Source organism: Eurytemora carolleeae, unplaced genomic scaffold, assembly GCF_000591075.1.
Source record: "Eurytemora carolleeae unplaced genomic scaffold, Eaff_2.0 scaffold1355, whole genome shotgun sequence".
Classification (NCBI taxonomy): Eukaryota; Metazoa; Arthropoda; class Copepoda; order Calanoida; family Temoridae; genus Eurytemora; species Eurytemora carolleeae.
Window position 1 is genome coordinate 67,109 of NW_019397241.1, and position 18,022 is coordinate 85,130.

General features: G+C 32.3%; 1 protein-coding gene and 2 long non-coding RNA genes across 6 annotated transcripts; 1 reads left to right on the forward strand and 2 right to left on the reverse strand.

Annotated features, from left to right (window-relative positions):
- Positions 1–3,094: 3,094 nt before the first annotated feature.
- LOC111712981 (uncharacterized) lies at positions 3,095–4,339 on the reverse strand. 2 transcript variants are annotated; one of them, XR_002767573.1, is made up of 2 exons: positions 4,288–4,339; positions 3,095–3,752 (listed from the first exon to the last, which is right to left on the reverse strand). It is a non-coding gene; the product is annotated as an uncharacterized LOC111712981 (long non-coding RNA). The 2 variants fall into 2 exon arrangements; XR_002767572.1 differs by having other exon boundaries at positions 4,272–4,333.
- A 132-nt stretch (positions 4,340–4,471) lies between these two features.
- On the reverse strand, positions 4,472–17,303 carry LOC111712980 (sestrin-2). Of its 3 annotated transcripts, none has more exons than XR_002767571.1 (16): positions 17,240–17,303; positions 14,218–14,349; positions 13,769–13,860; positions 13,508–13,571; positions 12,927–13,009; positions 12,617–12,685; positions 11,179–11,267; positions 10,688–10,920; positions 9,254–9,339; positions 8,667–8,759; positions 8,351–8,435; positions 6,996–7,169; positions 6,310–6,371; positions 5,449–5,548; positions 4,864–5,236; positions 4,472–4,500 (listed from the first exon to the last, which is right to left on the reverse strand). XR_002767571.1 is itself a non-coding variant. In XM_023487751.1 (16 exons), exons 1-16 carry the CDS (start codon positions 17,279–17,281, stop codon positions 5,101–5,103), a joined length of 1,482 nt encoding a protein of 493 aa, XP_023343519.1. In that variant the 5' UTR covers positions 17,282–17,303; the 3' UTR covers positions 4,645–5,100. The 3 variants fall into 3 exon arrangements, 2 of the variants coding, with proteins under 2 accessions (XP_023343519.1, XP_023343518.1); XM_023487751.1 differs by lacking the exon at positions 4,472–4,500 and having other exon boundaries at positions 4,645–5,121; positions 5,180–5,236; XM_023487750.1 differs by lacking the exon at positions 4,472–4,500 and having other exon boundaries at positions 4,645–5,236.
- Positions 8,691–9,308, forward strand: LOC111712982 (uncharacterized). The gene is made up of 3 exons (XR_002767574.1): positions 8,691–8,781; positions 8,865–8,957; positions 9,234–9,308. It is a non-coding gene; the product is annotated as an uncharacterized LOC111712982 (long non-coding RNA).
- Positions 17,304–18,022: the final 719 nt, after the last annotated feature.

Consider the following 18,022-nt stretch of genomic DNA (forward strand, 5'->3'; position numbering starts at 1 on the left):
CTGAACTCTTTTAATACATCTAAGCTGGGTTTTGCTTTCTTGTACACTTCCATTACTTGTGCTAAAGCCAGAGATATTTTCCTGATGATCTAGTACGGTCCAGCCCAATATAATCTAAACTTGTCACAGCTTCCAGGTATAATCTTTAGATCAAACTTTGACAAGATTGGTTTAAGTATTGATCGTTTCGGCGTGCTGTAGATTTTTGTTTCTCTCTCAAACCAGCATAAGCCCTTTGGAACCTTTCTTGCATCACTTCTGTCCAGTCTGATAACTCAATTTCCCTTTGAGCTTTAGGTATGGGGTATATCCAATTCACAGGAAGAGTAGCTTCCATCTAAACATGGCAAAAAATGGCATCTTGTATTTTAAGTTAGATAGGCAGCTTTTACACCCAGATCCCATTCATCCTCTTCCCATGGTTCTTAAAATAGCCACTATGCCATCTCTCCTCAATATTTGATGATGGATTGTATGGTGGGGTCTTGGTATGCAATATCTTCAACTCTTGGAAAAACTCTTTCCATAACTGTTTTAAGAACTCTTGGTCATTATCCAAGTGTATCTGATTTGGTAAACCAAACACACTGAAATGTTCACGAATTAAAACTCTTGCCACTGTGCCAGCCTCCTTGTTGCAGATTAGATAAGCACTGGGGAATCTTGTGAATCCGTCCTGCAGTGTAAACAAATAACTGTTCTTTCTCACTGTTTCAGACAAGGTCACCAGGTCAAAAAAGACTTTCTCCCCTATGTTTCCGACTGCACTTGGCACATGTGGTCCCATCATGGGTTTGATGCTTCTTTCTTTGGTAAGACAGATATCACAATGTTCTACCAGTCTTCTGATCTTGTCCCGAGCTTTTAAAACAAAGAAAGTTCTCTGAAATTTGTCTAACATACTGTTTACTCCTCTCTTTGTCCAGAATTTATTTCCTAATGACAGATCTGGATGCTACTTTCACCCTTGCTACCTGTATGTAGGGATGTTAATGTTTTAATTTTTTTTTTAAACAATCGTTACGTTATGAAAACGACGACGAAAAATCGAAAACAAAACGATCGTTTTTTAAAAATTCGTTTTTTGAAAATGGTCGTTTTTAAACGATCAATATTAAAAACAATTGTTTTTCAAAACAATCGTTTTTGTAAAAATTGTCATTTTGTTAACAATCGTTAACGAGGACCCTTTGTTAACGAAGATAGGAAACCGACCTGAAGGGCATCTGTACTTATCATTGAGTAGTTACTAATTGAGGTGGTGGAGATTAGCAATTGAGGAGCGCGCTTGCCGCAAAACAGATTTGGGTGGCGGTGATTACTATTTGAGGAACTCTGGACTCCCTCCCTCTCCTCACAACCTAATTTTTGGACGTCCAAATGACGTCCAAATGTAAAACAGATTTTGGTGGCGGTGATTACTATTTGAGGAACTCTGGACTCCCTCCCTCTCCTCACAACCTAATTTTTGGACGTCCAAATGACGTCACTTTTGACGTCCAAATGACCAAACTTTTGACGTCCAAATGACCAAACTATTGACGTCCAAATGACCATACTAGTCATTTATTTATCCTACATTTAACAGAGCCTAATTTATTCTATTTGTACTGCTACCCTTTAACCCTCCCCCCATGGTATTACGATTACTGTTTACACCATAACTGTCCTTCTGTTGTTATTCATAATTCAATTAATTATCCAATTACAATTAATTCATCAATTCATACTTACACACTAATCCTGCCTGCTACAGATACTGTAGAAAAGAACTTCTATTTATCACAAAATTCACAATTTGCCAACATTGATTTTTCCGAAAACATCAATTAATTCCGTAAAAATCTAAGTTTTCAAAAATTTAATTGAAAACAAATTGAAAACTTAGTTTAAGTCAATACAGATGCCATGAAACCTCGATAGATGTCGAAAATTGTGTTAAAAATGCATTAGATTAAAATCTTAGAAAACAAGATTTTACGGTGAATACCAACTACCACAACTTTCACAACAATGATTTGTAAAACAATCATCATAAAATATTGTTGCTCCTGGAATTATTAAGATGTGATTTGCCCTTTTTGAACTTTATAACAATTATAAGAGGTATTAAATAAAAACTGTCGTTTCAATATACTCAGCAAAAAAAACCAAAACTGTCTATCCATCGAATTTTATTTTCATTTTCTGAAATGAAAAGAAAGAAGAACACTTTTTGAAAGAGAATACTGTATAAGTCATGTGTGACTTGATTTGAGTCAGAGTATGTTTAATTTGTTCCAGCAACATTCTGTTAACGACAATTTTTACTCAAAATTTATTATTCTGTATTCTCTTTTCTGTAATTTTATTTTTAAAGCTGTAATTTTATTTAATGCAATGTTTGGAAAAAAATCTTGTTAAAAAACATAAGGACGAAATTAAACTTAAACCTAACTGTTGTTATATTTACTGTATCTGAAGTAAATGCCCTACTCTAATAAATAATTTTAGATCAGTAGTCAACACCCAACCCAGGTATAACCTTCCGTATCCTTAGCCTGTCCTGTCTTCCAATATACAACTCCAGAGCCTATGATTTAAAAACTTCGGCTGGACCCGTAATTCCTTTAAATGTTTATTATCATTTAACAATTTACTAATTCTATAGTTAATCCTTAACAGGCGTTTTTTGGTTTATATTCCAAGTTCTTTATCCGTTAATTTATCCTAAATGTCTAAAATCAAAATTTCAACAATTTACCAATTCAATGCTTAATTCTTTAACAGGCATTTTTTCGTTCATATTCAAAGTTCATTATTTATTGTTTTATCCTATGTCAAATCCTTAGTGCAATAAAAACGAACGATGGATAAACGAAATGAATCGTTGAAATATATAAAAAATGAACGTTTTTTTAAAAACGAAGGTTAAAAAAAAAAAAAAAAAAAAAAACTATTTAAAATCGTTAGACCGAAATTTAAAATCGTTCAAAAGAACTTCAAAAAAACGATCACTAAGTTAGAAAACGAACATAATAGTTTTGAAAACAAATAATTTTTTTGAACAAATGAGAAAAAACGAAATCCCGAGGTGAGACAAAAAAAAAATACATAACAGGATGAATATTTTTATTTCATTTCGGTCAATGGATAATTGATTACATTTGCATTGATAATTAAAAGTTACAGAGATTGTACACTTAATTTTAAATGGTCGTTCATTCTAAAACCTACAATGAACGATTTATAAAGTTACCCTTTAACCTCTTCAATTATGAGTTAAGGATAAATTGTGAATCATTGATGTGACTCTGTAAACTAAAATATATAGATTTATTATTAAAAGGTTGTATGTAGTTAGTGATGAGGAATCTGAAAGTTTGCTATTTAACTACTGCATTTAAGTGCACGTAAATACAATTGTACAATGAACATTGTATACAACTCCTTGTGTATTATTATTATCACATTCCAGGAATGATTAAATTTTTTATTTTTTTTATTTTTAAAATAACTAGGAAATTTTGGCATACAGAAGTATAAATATGCATTATACTTTACAAATAAAAATTGAGTCATTTGCACGAAATGAAATTATAAATTTCATAAAAATTTCTTTTTTACAAGAAACTCTGAATACATTTAACATAATACACTACAGGAACATTTAATCTGTTCAATACATCTAATACGCTGCATCAGTTGATTGACCCTATCCTGGTTGGATGGGGGGGGGGGGACTCGGACGCCTCTTGCGAATTTTCTACACACTAAAAACATCTTCCTCAAACTTTTTGACTCTTGAAGTTAAGAACGAATTCTAAATTTTTCTAAAAACTTTTTTAGGGCGTTGGACAATTAGAAAAACGATTGAAGAGTCATGCTAATATTTCAAAAAATATACCCCCCCCCCCCAATGTTAAAAAAAACAGACAAATTTTATAAAAATTCGTCCAAGCCTATTAATTATTGAAGTTACAGATCTAAAATGTTTAAATGGAGAAGGTATTAAAAATGTTTGTTTGCGTCTACCCTCTATGCTCTAAAAACAAAATCCCAATCCTTTTCTTAATTGACCAAAAATAGCCCGACCGAGATAGGAATCAAATATATCTTTTAGGAGCTGTTTCAAACTATGCTTTACAATTTGAATTTCAAAACAAAAATTGGAATCGGAAACAAATGGATATTAGTGAAAGCTATCGTGTAGGAATAATACATTAACACGATAAAAGAGCAACTTTATTACATCAAATGGATAAGAAGGTTAAAAAAATAAAAAAATATACCTAAAATCTTAAGTACCTTTATCTTTTCATCAATTTAACTTGTAATGTTTTGGTTGTGATATATGTAATAAATACAAAAGAACGTGATCAGTTGCCGAATAAGGACTTCCGTAACAAAAAACCAGAAGTAAATATATTTTAAAAAGTAGGCATCGGTGTGTCGTGCTAAGATTAATTTTAAAAACGCCAAAAAAGCCTTATCTTAACAACTAATTTTCCAGTTTAGAAACTGAAGTGCAGGTTTACAAACAAAGAATGAGACTTCAAAGACGATTGTACGGAATTTATTTAATCCATTTCCTTGTATTTAGGGTTCCTAGTAGGCCCAAACTGGCTTATTTCCTTGTATTTAGGGTTCCTAGTAGGCCCAAACTGGCTTATTTCCTTGTATTTAGGGTTCCTAGTAGGCCCAAACTGGCTTATTTCCTTGTATTTAGGGTTCCTAGTAGGCCCAAACTGGCTTATTTCTGTACCTAATCATTTTGTAAACCATCAAAACACTCAATTGAGCGCAGAAACCAAAAATCAAGCTTAAAATCGTCATATTTTAGAGTTTTGAATCGTCTTTACAGTCTCATCCTTTGTGTGTAACCCAGTTGGTCTTCAATAGAATCTTTAGGTAGGAAGGTGGTTTAAATCTTTCTGAATTCGCAATTGATCCTGCCACTTTTGTCTATGAAGTACTGACAAAAATCACAAATAAGATGAATTTACTTGGTTTAATTTGATTTGATTTGCTGTATTTTCTCCCCTCAAGAACACTCACTCTTCGTTTGTTACACCGACAATCCAATTAATTTTAAAATTTTTAGAAATTGGAATATTACTGTTAATCAAACAAAAAGGATAACTTGTACCGTGAGAAATTCTTTTTGTTATGATCTGAAATACACAGCCACTGCCTTGAGAGCATAAAGAAGCTCAGATTGGAATTTAGCTTCAGCCACAAGTAAACAGACGTGAATCTAAAATTAGTAATTATTAGATTGTTTTCAAAAATGAGAAATAAGGGATATTAGAATGGGTGGCCTGGCCCTTAGGAAATTAATTTGTCTACAAGGAGAAAAATAATAATAACATTGCTCGAAACTGGATGAGAAGATGTTTTTAAATACCAATTAATTATGAAATGTGTCAATGTTTGAAGAAATGAAAATGTAAGTAGGAAATTATTTACTTTCTCGGATGGCAGAAAATCTGTCATTATGTGTTTGTAATCCTGCCGTGAACAGCGGTCCGGGTAGCAGGCAGCCGTCTTAACATATCCTTTCAGAGACCTAAACATAAACAATGTTAGAAATTAACTTCAAAATTACGAACTCTTGTAATTTATCCAGAAGTTTTACTGATCACATGTGGTATGTAATTTCATATTTCTTTCATTTACACGTTTTTGGCTCGGTAAAAACATTTTACTTAACGTTTACAATTTCCCGTCAAATTTCAGCGTGAAAAAGAAAAAAAAACTCTTTAGTTATTGATTTTAGAATGAAAAAGAAAAGAAACTCTTTAGTTATTGATTTTAGAATGAAAAAGAAAAGAAACTCTTTAGTTATTGATTTTAGAATGAAAAAGAAAATAAACTCTTTAGTTATTGATTTTAGAATGAAAAAGAAAAGAAACTCTTTAGTTATTGATTTAGAATGAAAAAGAAAATAAACTCTTTAGTTATTGATTTTAGAATGAAAAAGAAAATAAACTCTTTAGTTATTGATTTTAGAATGAAAAAGAAAATAAACTCTTTAGTTATTGATTTTAGAATGAAAAAGCCTCAATAGCAATAAATTTCAGCGTGAAAAAGAAAAGAAACTCTTTAGTTATTGATTTTAGAATGAAAAAGCCTGGGTAAGATGATAACTCTCTGTATAATGGTGTCAATTCAGCTCAATAGCAATAAATTTCAGCGTGAAAAAGAAAAGAAACTCTTTAGTTATTGATTTTAGAATGAAAAAGCCTGGGTTAGATGATAACTCTCTGTATAATGGTGTCAATTCAGCTCAATAGCAATAAATTTTTATTAGTACTGATAAGTAATTACCTGTGTAAAAGCTCATTCACCTCTGCGTAATCGTAGTCGTCCCAACGAATACCATATAGACACTAATAAATAATATTTTTAGGGCGTAACTTTAGATGGTAGATGGTCTAAATTAAAAAAACAGATTCAGGCATAAATTCATCCCTGTTTACAACAAGTATTGCACCAAAATATATTGTGTGTCGTTATAAGTATTGCATCAGTGAAGGTTATTATCTTGATATGTTTCAGTATTTATTTAGACTGATGCATAATGCACATTGCATATAGCATCGATACAAAGAAGGAAAATTAAACCCAAGTTGAGCTGCGTAGTATTTCAAGCGATTTAATTGCTGAGAAAATTTTTTGATTATTAATATATCATTTTAGTATTAGCTTTCAGTTCCGAGTTCCATCGCCAAGCTACAGTTCTTTCTGAGCATTTTTAGTCTCATTAGATGCTATATGCTTCGTTATTAAATTGATGTGACACGCGCACGCCAACATTTAATTTAACCTGTGGCCATATTGAAACATCTACCAAAAATACAAAGAAACACACTTTTTGACAAATTAATAATAAGATCTATCAATTTAATAATAATTAACTTAATAATCGGGAGTTATGCATTTACCATCGAAAAAGTACTTGAGCATGCCATAGCTAGGCCCTAGTACACAAATACAATGCATTATTAAAGTACCTGAATGTAATTCCATGTAGCTCGTCTATACATAGATGTATCAATGGCCGAATACCGCCCCATTGTACCATATGTCATGTTGTATGCTGTTTTAAATTTGTCGTCTAGCAGTTGTGCAATGTCGTCGTAAAACCGTGATATCAAGGAAAACCCTTGCTCGTCCCAATTATAATCCTGAACATAAAATTTATTAAGATACAAGTTCTGGTGAAATGATTCTAGTTGATGGAATCTCAGGAGCACTATTTTATGCTTTTGATAAAGTTGCTGATAAAACGCTGTGTTTTCATAAACTCAGCCGAGAGTTTTCCTCGGAACAGCTGAAGAATTCTAGATCAAATTTTTTTCAAGCTTTTTCAACTGCAGGATACAGAGGGAAATATCCAAGAAAAACGAAAGATATCTACCATTTTTCAAGATCTCTGGGAAAAGATATTGAAAATTGACAAAGCTGGACATCGAAATTGTGTGGTCACAGTACCTTTCAATTTCCAAATTCCAAAATTTTTGACAAATCGTAAATTACACTTGAAACCGAGTCAGAGCGCCCATGTCAAGGGATTTCAGGACTCCTAAAGCACCATAATAAATGAGAGGATGTAAGCAATAGAGAAGAAGATTGAGTTATTGCAATGTCAATGTCAATCCTCCACCAAGTTTTAATGCAAAATCTTACAGTGCAATAAGTTAATATAACGATGATTACAGTGGGACAGGGGCAAAGACCAAAGAATCTCACAGTCCCCCTTAGAGCAGAAAATGTGATCTCCCAGTGTAAAAAGAGGGTTAAATGACAGAATCAACTCTCAAAACAAAAGGAAGAATGTAGGGAAGCCAGTTGTCTCTGGTACCAGAACTCAAAGAGAACATAAGAAAGATTAAGTCCCTTCCACTCCGGCTGACATTTTCTGTTATGGTATTCCTAAAGGTACAACTTAACAGGATATTGGGATGACGTAGATGAAACTGAAATTAAGGTTACGTAATAACTGAAATGATAAATATGTTATGCAATATGTAATGATCAATGTCGCCTATTTGTGAATAATTTTGCCTAGTTATTTATCTCTTTTTACTTTTGTAAAAATATTCATTCGAAATTTATTAACAAATTTAAACTGCACCATTTATATATGTATGCATATCTGTGTGTGTGAATAAATCTTGATAATATCAAATAAGTACATAACAATAGATTAAATGACTAAAGAAACGGATTCAATCAAAGTTTCAAACCCCCATTTTTTACGCTCCAGTAAAAACATGTTCAAAACAATTTTTCACCTGCCATAAAAAATCTACATTTATAAACAAAATCACAAAATAGCTTTATTATTGAATCAAAATTCACAAACCTGTATTCTAAAAGTTGGAAACTGCTGTTTGAATTCTCTCTGAGCAAAATCAACATAGTGGAAATCAGGGTTCGTCACAAACTTTCTATTTTTTCATTTTAATATAAATTTGGAACAACAATTATATTATTTTTAAAATTCAATCAACCCAACCAAAACAAAACAAGCACCAAAATAACCAATCGATGAAAATCTTTATAACTATTAAAAAAACAATTTTAAAATTCTTGATTTTTAAACTTTAATATTGAAGTATTGAGGTTTAAATTTAATCAATAATATTTTGGGCAATGAATCTTTCAATTTAATAAAATCCCTTAGATCAGGTGTGGTTCGTCTAGCCTCAGCTCCAAGTCCAATGTCAGCACTCGTCATTTTTACCTTGTCAAACGTTGCAGCAAGCTCATCACTGAAATATTAAATGGCATACGGTATATATAATCTTTTTATTTTTATTTATATTATATAATGTATTTTGAAGGAAGATTATTTGGTCTTTATGTATCTTTTATAGAGAAATCTGTGAAATTCCAAGAGCGAGAGAAACCTGGCAGCCAAATAATCGTCCTTATGACTACATCACAAATTTTAAACAAATTCAAAAATGGTATGTACACTACATTAAAATTACCCTAAACACTTTCGGAATTCAGATAGTGTAAAATGATTAATTTTTAATTAAATTAGGGCAATTCAGTGGAATAATGCAACATGAATTCACATTTTCAACCATTTTCACCTCATAGACGCAACAAATAGAAGTAAAATTACTAGCAATCGAATCCGGGTATGATAATTATTCAGCCTAACAACCCTTTTTCGCGAACACTCCCATTTATGTATGTTACTATACTTTAAAGATCAAAAAAGTCTAATTCTTAAGGTAAACATGATTGATAATACCTATCTGGTTCCGGCTTTTCTCTCAGCAGCTGCATTTTCTGTACAAGCGTATCCACTAAATCTGTCTCTGGGGATCCCTTTGCAGTCTAAAAATTGCATTAAATTAAAAAAAAAATATTTTATTTTAAAAAAATAATATTCATCGTGATGTAAATGCGTCACCCGAGAAATCCTATTCCCTAGATAAGTTCCCAGCGGAAGCAAACTTTAGCACATGCTTGCAAATACTGAAACTTTTTTTCGGAAGTCCGCAATTTTTCTAAAAAATTAAAGTTGCCGAAAGATTCGCAATTCCGCGCAAAACTAGAGTTGCAGCTGCAACAAAATTGCGCAAAAAACTTTTTAATATGTGGAAATATTTGTTTATATAGTTATCATTCAGCATTAGAAGTTTTTAGATCATAATTGTTTATCTATATAATAAAGCTCTTCGCTCATAATATATGTATGTATAATATACATTGTATATTTGTATATATGTTAGCTATAGCTGGCCAAACAAAGGCTAAAGAAATCGACTTTTTTAATTCCAGGGGCAACGCCAGGCACTTAAGCTAGTAATCTATATAATAAAGCTCTTCGCTGATGTATCTATATTTATATATATATACCAAAAGGTTGAACAAAATTGGCGGAATTTTTTGAAGGAATCCATGGGCAAAACAAATCCTTTTTTTCCCCAAAAATATATACTTTTTTCTTTCAAAATTTTATTTCTTTAAAAAGAATTACTATAAACGTCGGGCTCTTATGTTAGTTGTTGATAATTTTACGTTGATTTATGCCTAACGGTAACTGTTTTTCTGCGTGCAATTTTTGCTCGGAATTTGCTTCAATTTTTCTCTAGCAATTTGAGCATTTTTTCCCAAACATATTTTTCGCATTTGTTAACAGACTTTTTAGCGCGAAACTTGTGAACGTAAGGAATGTGCAAAAATGCGGAATTTGCAGCAGGCGGCAGGATCAAACATTTTCCCGCAACTAATATTTCATTCCGCTGGACATCTTCATGGGTGAAATCCGAATAGCTGAACTGCGATTTACAGGTTTCTAAATTTGTCGATTTTCCAATTTCGATGCCCCAATGAGGCATCTGTTGTATAGAAGCGTATTCAGCATTTTGTCCAGCTTTTTGCCGTTTTAAACCACGTGGATTTCACGGTTCTGTCAATATTCCAGAAAGCTGTGACTTTCGATCACAATTTGACCCATTAAACACAATTTTTTATTCTTTTTTTCTGAAATACTTTTTTGTCGGCATATGCATTTTGAAGAAAAAAGTATAGAATAAACAAATCCGTAAGGTAAAAGATTGTTGAATTATAGACCAAAACACGTTTGATTTCAAATAGAAGAAACGGAATGCTGCTCACTCTGGTTAGTCCGAGGTGAAACGCCCCTGATATGAACTTACATTCTATTTTCTTATTTTACCTTTGGTCTACTACAATCATATGGTGGTGATTTTGAAAACTGATCCAAGCCTTGAGGATGTTTAGAAACTTTGGAGGATGATTTGACTCTTTCGCTCGTCCTGGTTGGGGAGCAGTTCTGTGATGTACAATCAAATGGTCGGGTCGGGTTCTCATCTTTAAATTCTTGAGGGGAAACTGTAGGTTTTCCAAATTTATTTTTAATATCATCCTCCTCCATTGAAGAACAGCTTTCTAAAATTTGTTGTAATGATATCTTGAGTCTTGACATAAAAAAATTCAACAGAACTATTTAAATAATGAAATATTAATAATGCAAATAAGTTTTATGTTGAATTGACAAAAATCATTTTATCGTAAAAAATAAAAGCCGATGATATTCATTGGCTAGATAAAATATCAATTAAATCAATTTCCAAAATCCAAAAATGATCACCATTTCTGATCATCAGATTTAAAATTTTAAAAAAACGGTTCAAGTGTTGTATGTACCTATGAAAGATGAGAATGCATGAAAATGTGCCATTAAAACAATGGCGTAAACCAGCTCAGATAGAGACCAGTTTCCAGGAGTACCAGATCTACAAAATATATTATTCATTAGATCAATAACCTTAGACTTTGATTTAAAAATAAAATAATAAGTTAACCTGTTTAAAAATCAATTGGAAATTTGCATTAGGGTTCTATAGCAAGGGTGCGCGACTAACTAATACAGAATCAAATATTTAGTTCTAAATACATGATATGCAGGATGTTGAAAAAAAATTCGCGGTATTAATTTCTTGACTAGTAAGTTTATTGAGTCTATATAACGAGGGGAGGAAGGCCAGCCACAACAATTTCTAGTCCGAGCCACATTCTTCTCATTTTCTCGTCCAAGCCACCTCGAAATCCTCGTCCTTCGAATATTATCTTTTTAAAGTGTTCAATTCTCCAAGATAAAACAATTTTCTAAGAATCGGGTCACGTTAGAGCATAAACGAAATATCAAATTTTTGTAAATCGAAAAAAAATACTTTCAATAAAATTACAGATTTGGAGTGCAATGTCCTGAAAAATATTCACGGCTTTGAAGATTTCAACATGATGTAATCATTGCAATACTTAAGTCTTTCCATATTTTATGCCCTAACGTTGCCTGATTTTTAAAAGATAATCTTCAAGAATTAGAAACTTAAAAACACATAATTAGCGAAGGACGAGGATTTCGAGGTGGATCGAACGGGAAAATGAGGAGAATGTGGCTCTGAAGAGAAATTGTTGTGGCTGGCCTGCCTTCCTCCCCTCATATAACATATAACAAAAAATGCATATGTATATTTCAGCCATGTGCAAAAGTTGAAAAATTGTAGACAACTAAATAACAGAACTATTAACTCCTGAAAAAAACGAGTTGACAATATTCATTTTTAAGTAATTTGAAACTCGAAAAAGTGGTAGAGATCTTACTGAGCTGGGAACCTTAGTGTTGGATATCCATAATTCCTATCGGACTTTTAATTTGAGAATCAATGATTAATTTTTTTAAAAGTTATTCCTGAAAGGATATCGAATAAAGATGAAATTAATCGCAGACTAACCTAAGATCGAGACCAATCATTGCTCTCGATATACACACTTTAAGAGTTCAAAGCTATACTTTTTTAAAGAATTTATAATCCAATTAACTATCTTTTCAAAAAGAAAAAAGTATTTAATACATCCTCTAATTGGAGTGCAACAAGTCAAAAAATAAGTCAAAAAGGGTGATTTCAATGTTTTCGTATCCTTTTAACACCAACTGAAATTTAAAATGGAGAAAAACATGCAATATTATTGTATGAACGGGGAAGAAATCAAATGAAATACCCTTAATGTTTTATCCCTCTTTAGCTTAAAACTTTAGCTTTAATTCGAATATACAGCATGTATGATAAAACCTTGTCACCTCGTGATAGCTTCTATATGTGCAGGCGTGAGAGTCCAGGGTTGATGAGCGAGTATCCGATTAATTTCGCTATAAATTATAGATTTTAATTATTTAAAACTAAAAGTAATTTCTATGTTGTAACGCATTAGATAAAACAGTTAGTGACTGGTATCTTGCTATGATTTCAATTTTTTCTTGATTACTTGGTGTCCGGTTTTTTAAACTTTCAAATTGGTTAAAAATTGCAGAATATTTCAAAAGAACTTATTGTTTTTATTCGTTGATTTTGAAAGTTTAAACGCACTTCAAAGATTGATATTTGATTTACCTCAGTCTCTGAACTTTAACTGAAGCAGCTGAAAGACCATGCTCTAGCCAAGAGATGGGTCCACCAGCAGCTATCAACTCAGTCTGCAACATTAAAAAATGAGTTAAAAGATTTTTCATTGATTTTTGGACGAAATCTCATATGATAATGCTTCTTATGATACGTGATAGCTGTCAGCAGAAAGAATAATAATTTAATAAATCCGAGATAAAAGATGTGTTGTACTTTCAAATCAACATTTTTGCTTGATAATATTAATGCAAAAAAGTAAAAATAACAAAACATTTAACATTTTAATTTCTCTGAGAGTAAATGATACATTTTCTTTTAAAAAAGGAATTTTTGATTAAAATATTTTAGAAAAAGTCAGCAAAATATATTTCATAATTTAAAACACTATTTTTTGGTTCAAAAAATGGCATCACTGATTTTTTTTGAAGAAGTTGAACGGTTGATGCATAATTTTCATAACTATTTAGATTGTTGCGATAACATCTAATGTAAAATTGTTTAATATTCTTATTCTATTCCTAGTTGAATAATCTAGTTTACACTAGGCAATTCTAATTTTAAGTGCTTACCTTGTGCAATTCAACAAGAGGAAAACAGCTATGTGCACCTGCCGCCATGATAGCGATGAAATGTCTGAAATTTTTATATATGATTTATTTTGTATTTTTTCAAAGGGTTATAAATGTGATAATAATTCACTCTTAAAAGGGACAAAAGTTAACTGCTAACCTTACTAATGTCAACTCAAATAATATTTTTTGGAAAAGGGAGGATTTGAAAGGAATTTTTTTTTATTTGATTTGCTGGATATGATATTTGAAGCTCCTAACCTGACGTGTGCAGGTAGAGGTCCGTCTCCTCTAATAAGAGTATAATGAGTCCGGAGAAAACAGGAGAAATATTCGTTGTGCTCACTCATTACCTGCAATAAGAATTCAATCAACTAACAATCCAGTGCTCTGCAGCTATGGATCCATTCAGACAAATTTAATCCATTTTAACCGCCTTTTGACCAGTATTATCTTTACAGAGGGACGTTAAGATACTTAACATCCTTTGAGACAAATAATTAAATGTTAAATCCACTATGAATTTTTAATGAAAAAATTTACGAATTTCATCTGAAAAGACAATATAATTGTTATTGGGAATCTTAGGTAAAATTCCGTGAACTTCCCTGTAAAAAAGTTGTAAATAATTATAATTTCAAAAACAAAGTTCATAGATTTTCTTTTTACTATTTTTCTTATTGCTAATTCACAAAATTGAGAGTTCAAACCTTCCATGAGGACTGAAGATGACGACTGGAGAAATGTTGGATCAGAGATTTTATTGAATCAATCTCATCGATCTGAAGAGAGTCCTGACTTTCCTCTTCCATTTCATCAATCCCCTCATCAGCTATATCAACCTTTACAAAAGGAGGAAGAAAATCAAATGATAATTCTACTTTTATCATTAAATTTCAGGAATAAGATTTTAGCCTTAAAAAATATCGGAGAAAAAGATTGGAGGAGGCATACTAGTTTTTATAAATGAAAACCACAATTCATAAAAATGTAAAAATACTGACCGTGAAAAGTGTTTTATGTTAAATTATTAAGGGCTTTTCAAAAATTGAAGAATAAAATTAATTAAACATTATTGACTATATAAAGGGGATGGTGGAGATGGCACATTTGATGTAGACCTGCCTTCATTTTTGGTTCAAATCTTCCAATTTTTTGGCTGCACGCCTAATCAATGATCGAAATTTCTAAAATAAAATAAAATTGAATTTTAATGACCTCTAATGACCTCTAATGACCTCCACAAATAGAAAATATTTCAACTATGGCTATTATGCATATCAAAAGAAAGCTAGGAACCCCAGGAATACAGTAGCAGTAACAAATCCAGTGTTTGACTTTCTAATGACCTTTTCCGACCTCGAATGACCTAAATGATCTCCAAAAATGAAAATGCTTTAACTAAGGCTTTATGCATATCAAACGAAAGCTAGGAATACAGGAAATACAGTAGCAGCAACAAATCCAGTGTTTGACCTTCTAATGACCTCTTTCGAACTCTTATGACCTAAATGACCTCCAAAAATGAAAATGTTTTAACTATGGCTTTATGAATATCAAACTGACGCTAGGAACCCAGGGAATACAGTAGTAGCAACAAATACAGTATTTGACCTTCTAATGACCTCTTCCCACCTCGAATGACCTAAATGATCTCCAAGAATGAATATGCTTTCACTATGGCTTTATGCATATCAAACGAAAGCTAGGAATACAGGGAATACAGTAGCAGCAACAAATCCAGTGTTTGACCTTCTTATGACCTCTTACGACCTCTAATGACCTAAATGACCTCCAAAAATGAAAATGCTTTGACTATGGCTTTGTGCATGTCAATTAAAAGCTAGGAACCCCAGGAATACAGTAGCATCAACAAATTCATTGTTTGACCTTCTAATGACCTCTAACGACCTCTAATGACCTAAAATGACCTCAAAAATAAAAATGTTTTAACTAAGGCTGTATGCATATCAAACGAAAGATAGGAACCCAGGAAATACAGTAGCAGCGATGAATCCAGTGTTTGACCATCTAATGACCTAAAATGACCTCCAAAAATAAAAATGTTTCAACTATGGCTTTAAGCACATCAAAATAAAGCTAGGACCCAGGGAATACGGTTGCAGCAACGCATCCAATGTTTAACTTTCTAACAACCTTTAATGACCTCCAAATTGAAAATGTTTTATTCATAGTATTTATTTGAAACGAAAGCTAGGAACATGAGAATACAGTGGCAGCAACAAATCTAGTGTTTGAACTGCTAATGACCTACAACGACCTATAATAACCTCCATGAAAATATTTAAATATGGCTTTAGGCATGCCAAACAAATATTAGTAACCCCCAAAGAATCGAGTGGCAGCAACAAATCCAATGTTTGACTTTCTAATGACCTTTAACGACCTTTAATGACCTCCAAATTGAAAATGTTTTAAATAAGGATTTATGTATATCAATCAAAAGCTAGGAAACCAGACAATACAGTAGTGGTGTCATCATTAATCTATTTGGATTGCTTTAATCAATAAAGCATTTATTTGAAACATGTGTCACTAGTGTTTTAATTATTGTGACACAATTTGATTTATTTATTTTGATGTTGCAAATTAAAGCATTTATTTTTTTTGGGGGTACTTGATCACATTTTCATTGTTACAAAATTGTTTTGTGTAAACGTGTTACCCATTTTTGGAGATCATTGAGGTCATTAGAAGGTCAAAAACTAGATTTGTTGCTGCTACTGTATTCCCTGGGTTTCTAGCTTTCGTTTGATATGCATAAAAGCCATAGTTGAATATTTTCTATTTGTGGAGGTCATTAGAGGTCATTAGAGATCATTAGAAGGTCAAACACTGGATTTGTTGCTGCTACTGTATTTCTAGGGTTCCTAGATTTTAATTGATATGCATAAAGCCAAAGTTAAACATTTTCATTTTTGGAGGTCATTTAGGTCATTCGAGGTCATTAGAAGGTCAGACACTGGATTTGTTGCTGCTACTGTATTCCCTGGGTTCCTAGCTTTCGTTTGATATGCATAATAGCCATGGTTAAAACATTTTCATTTTTTGAGGTCATTTAGGTCATTAGAGGTCGTAAGAGGTCATTAGAAGGTCAAATACTGGATTTGTTGCTGTTACTGTATTCCCTGGGTTCCTAGCTTTCGTTTGATATGCATAAAGCCATAGTTAAAATTTTTTCTATTTGTGGAGGTCATTAGAGTTCATTAAAATTCAATTTGATTTTAATGTAGGAATTTCGATCACTAATTTGGCGTGCAGTCAAAAAATTGGAAGATTTGAACCAAAAATAAAGGCAGGGCCCCCCCCCCTACATCAAATGTGCCATCTCCACTTTCCCCTTTGTTTAACCTTCCAAGGGCAATCCGACAATTTCGGACCTTCCTTAACGATTCCATTTTTATTTGCAATCAGTCCGGTTTAGTTACTTGTTTTTAAAATCAAGTGCCTAGTTGATAGGCAATGATAGGAAACAGGAATTAGAGCTGTATAGCAAAAACTTGAAGGAGAGGAGGGGAAGACTAGTGTTGACATAAAACCCGATGTTAAATGACATTAACTATCACGCAAGAAATAAATATAGTTCTATTCTACGTTCCTATTTTCTATAAATCCTTAAAATTACTTATTTGCATTTCTTTGCTTAATCGCATATTTTTAAATATCTTAAAAGTATAAAGATCTTTTTTCGTAGCCAAGATAGTTACTCACCTCTTTACTATAAATAAGTTCCAAAGGCACCGCCAGAGTCATTATTTTTCAATTTCACATGAACCTGCAATACCGTATATCATATTTTTTTTGTCCTAGATTTGGGTTTCTTTTTCATTCATAACGTAAATGCAGCCCAAGTCAGTTAGTTCACTTGAAAGCAGTGTTTCGGATCCGTATCATTTAGATGCGGATCCGGATCCTGACTCTGATACGGATCCGGATCCGGATCCGAGGTAACTGAGTAATCCTAAAGTTAAAAATGTCGTCATTACTATTATATAAATGTAAACATTAAATTATTAAAGATAATTTTGAAAAGATTTTCGTCCTGTAAATAATACATTTACGAACCATTTTGATTTATTTATTCCATGGTTTTGGTTAATTTTTGGCGCTACCCGGAATCATATCAACGTTTCCTGATACGGATCCGGATCCGACCAAATGATACGGATCCGACCGGATCCGGATCCGAAACGCTGCTTGAAAGAATTAATGATTTCAAGAATTTAAAGATTAGAAACGCTTATAACAAAACAAAAAGGTAATTTCCTAGAGAACGATTTTTGGACTCCCCCCTCCTCTCCTATCCTATCAATTTTGTACATGCATCTCATATTAAAACTCAAGGATTAAATTGGTCATGTGGCCCCTAGCCTGTCCTAGCCGCGGCGCTCAGCCCCCTAGCATGTCCTTGCTGCAGTGCTCGGCCCAGAAAGTGTCTTAGCCTAACCTAACCCTAAACATTTAATAATTTTGTTGAAAACTGTTGAAATTGAA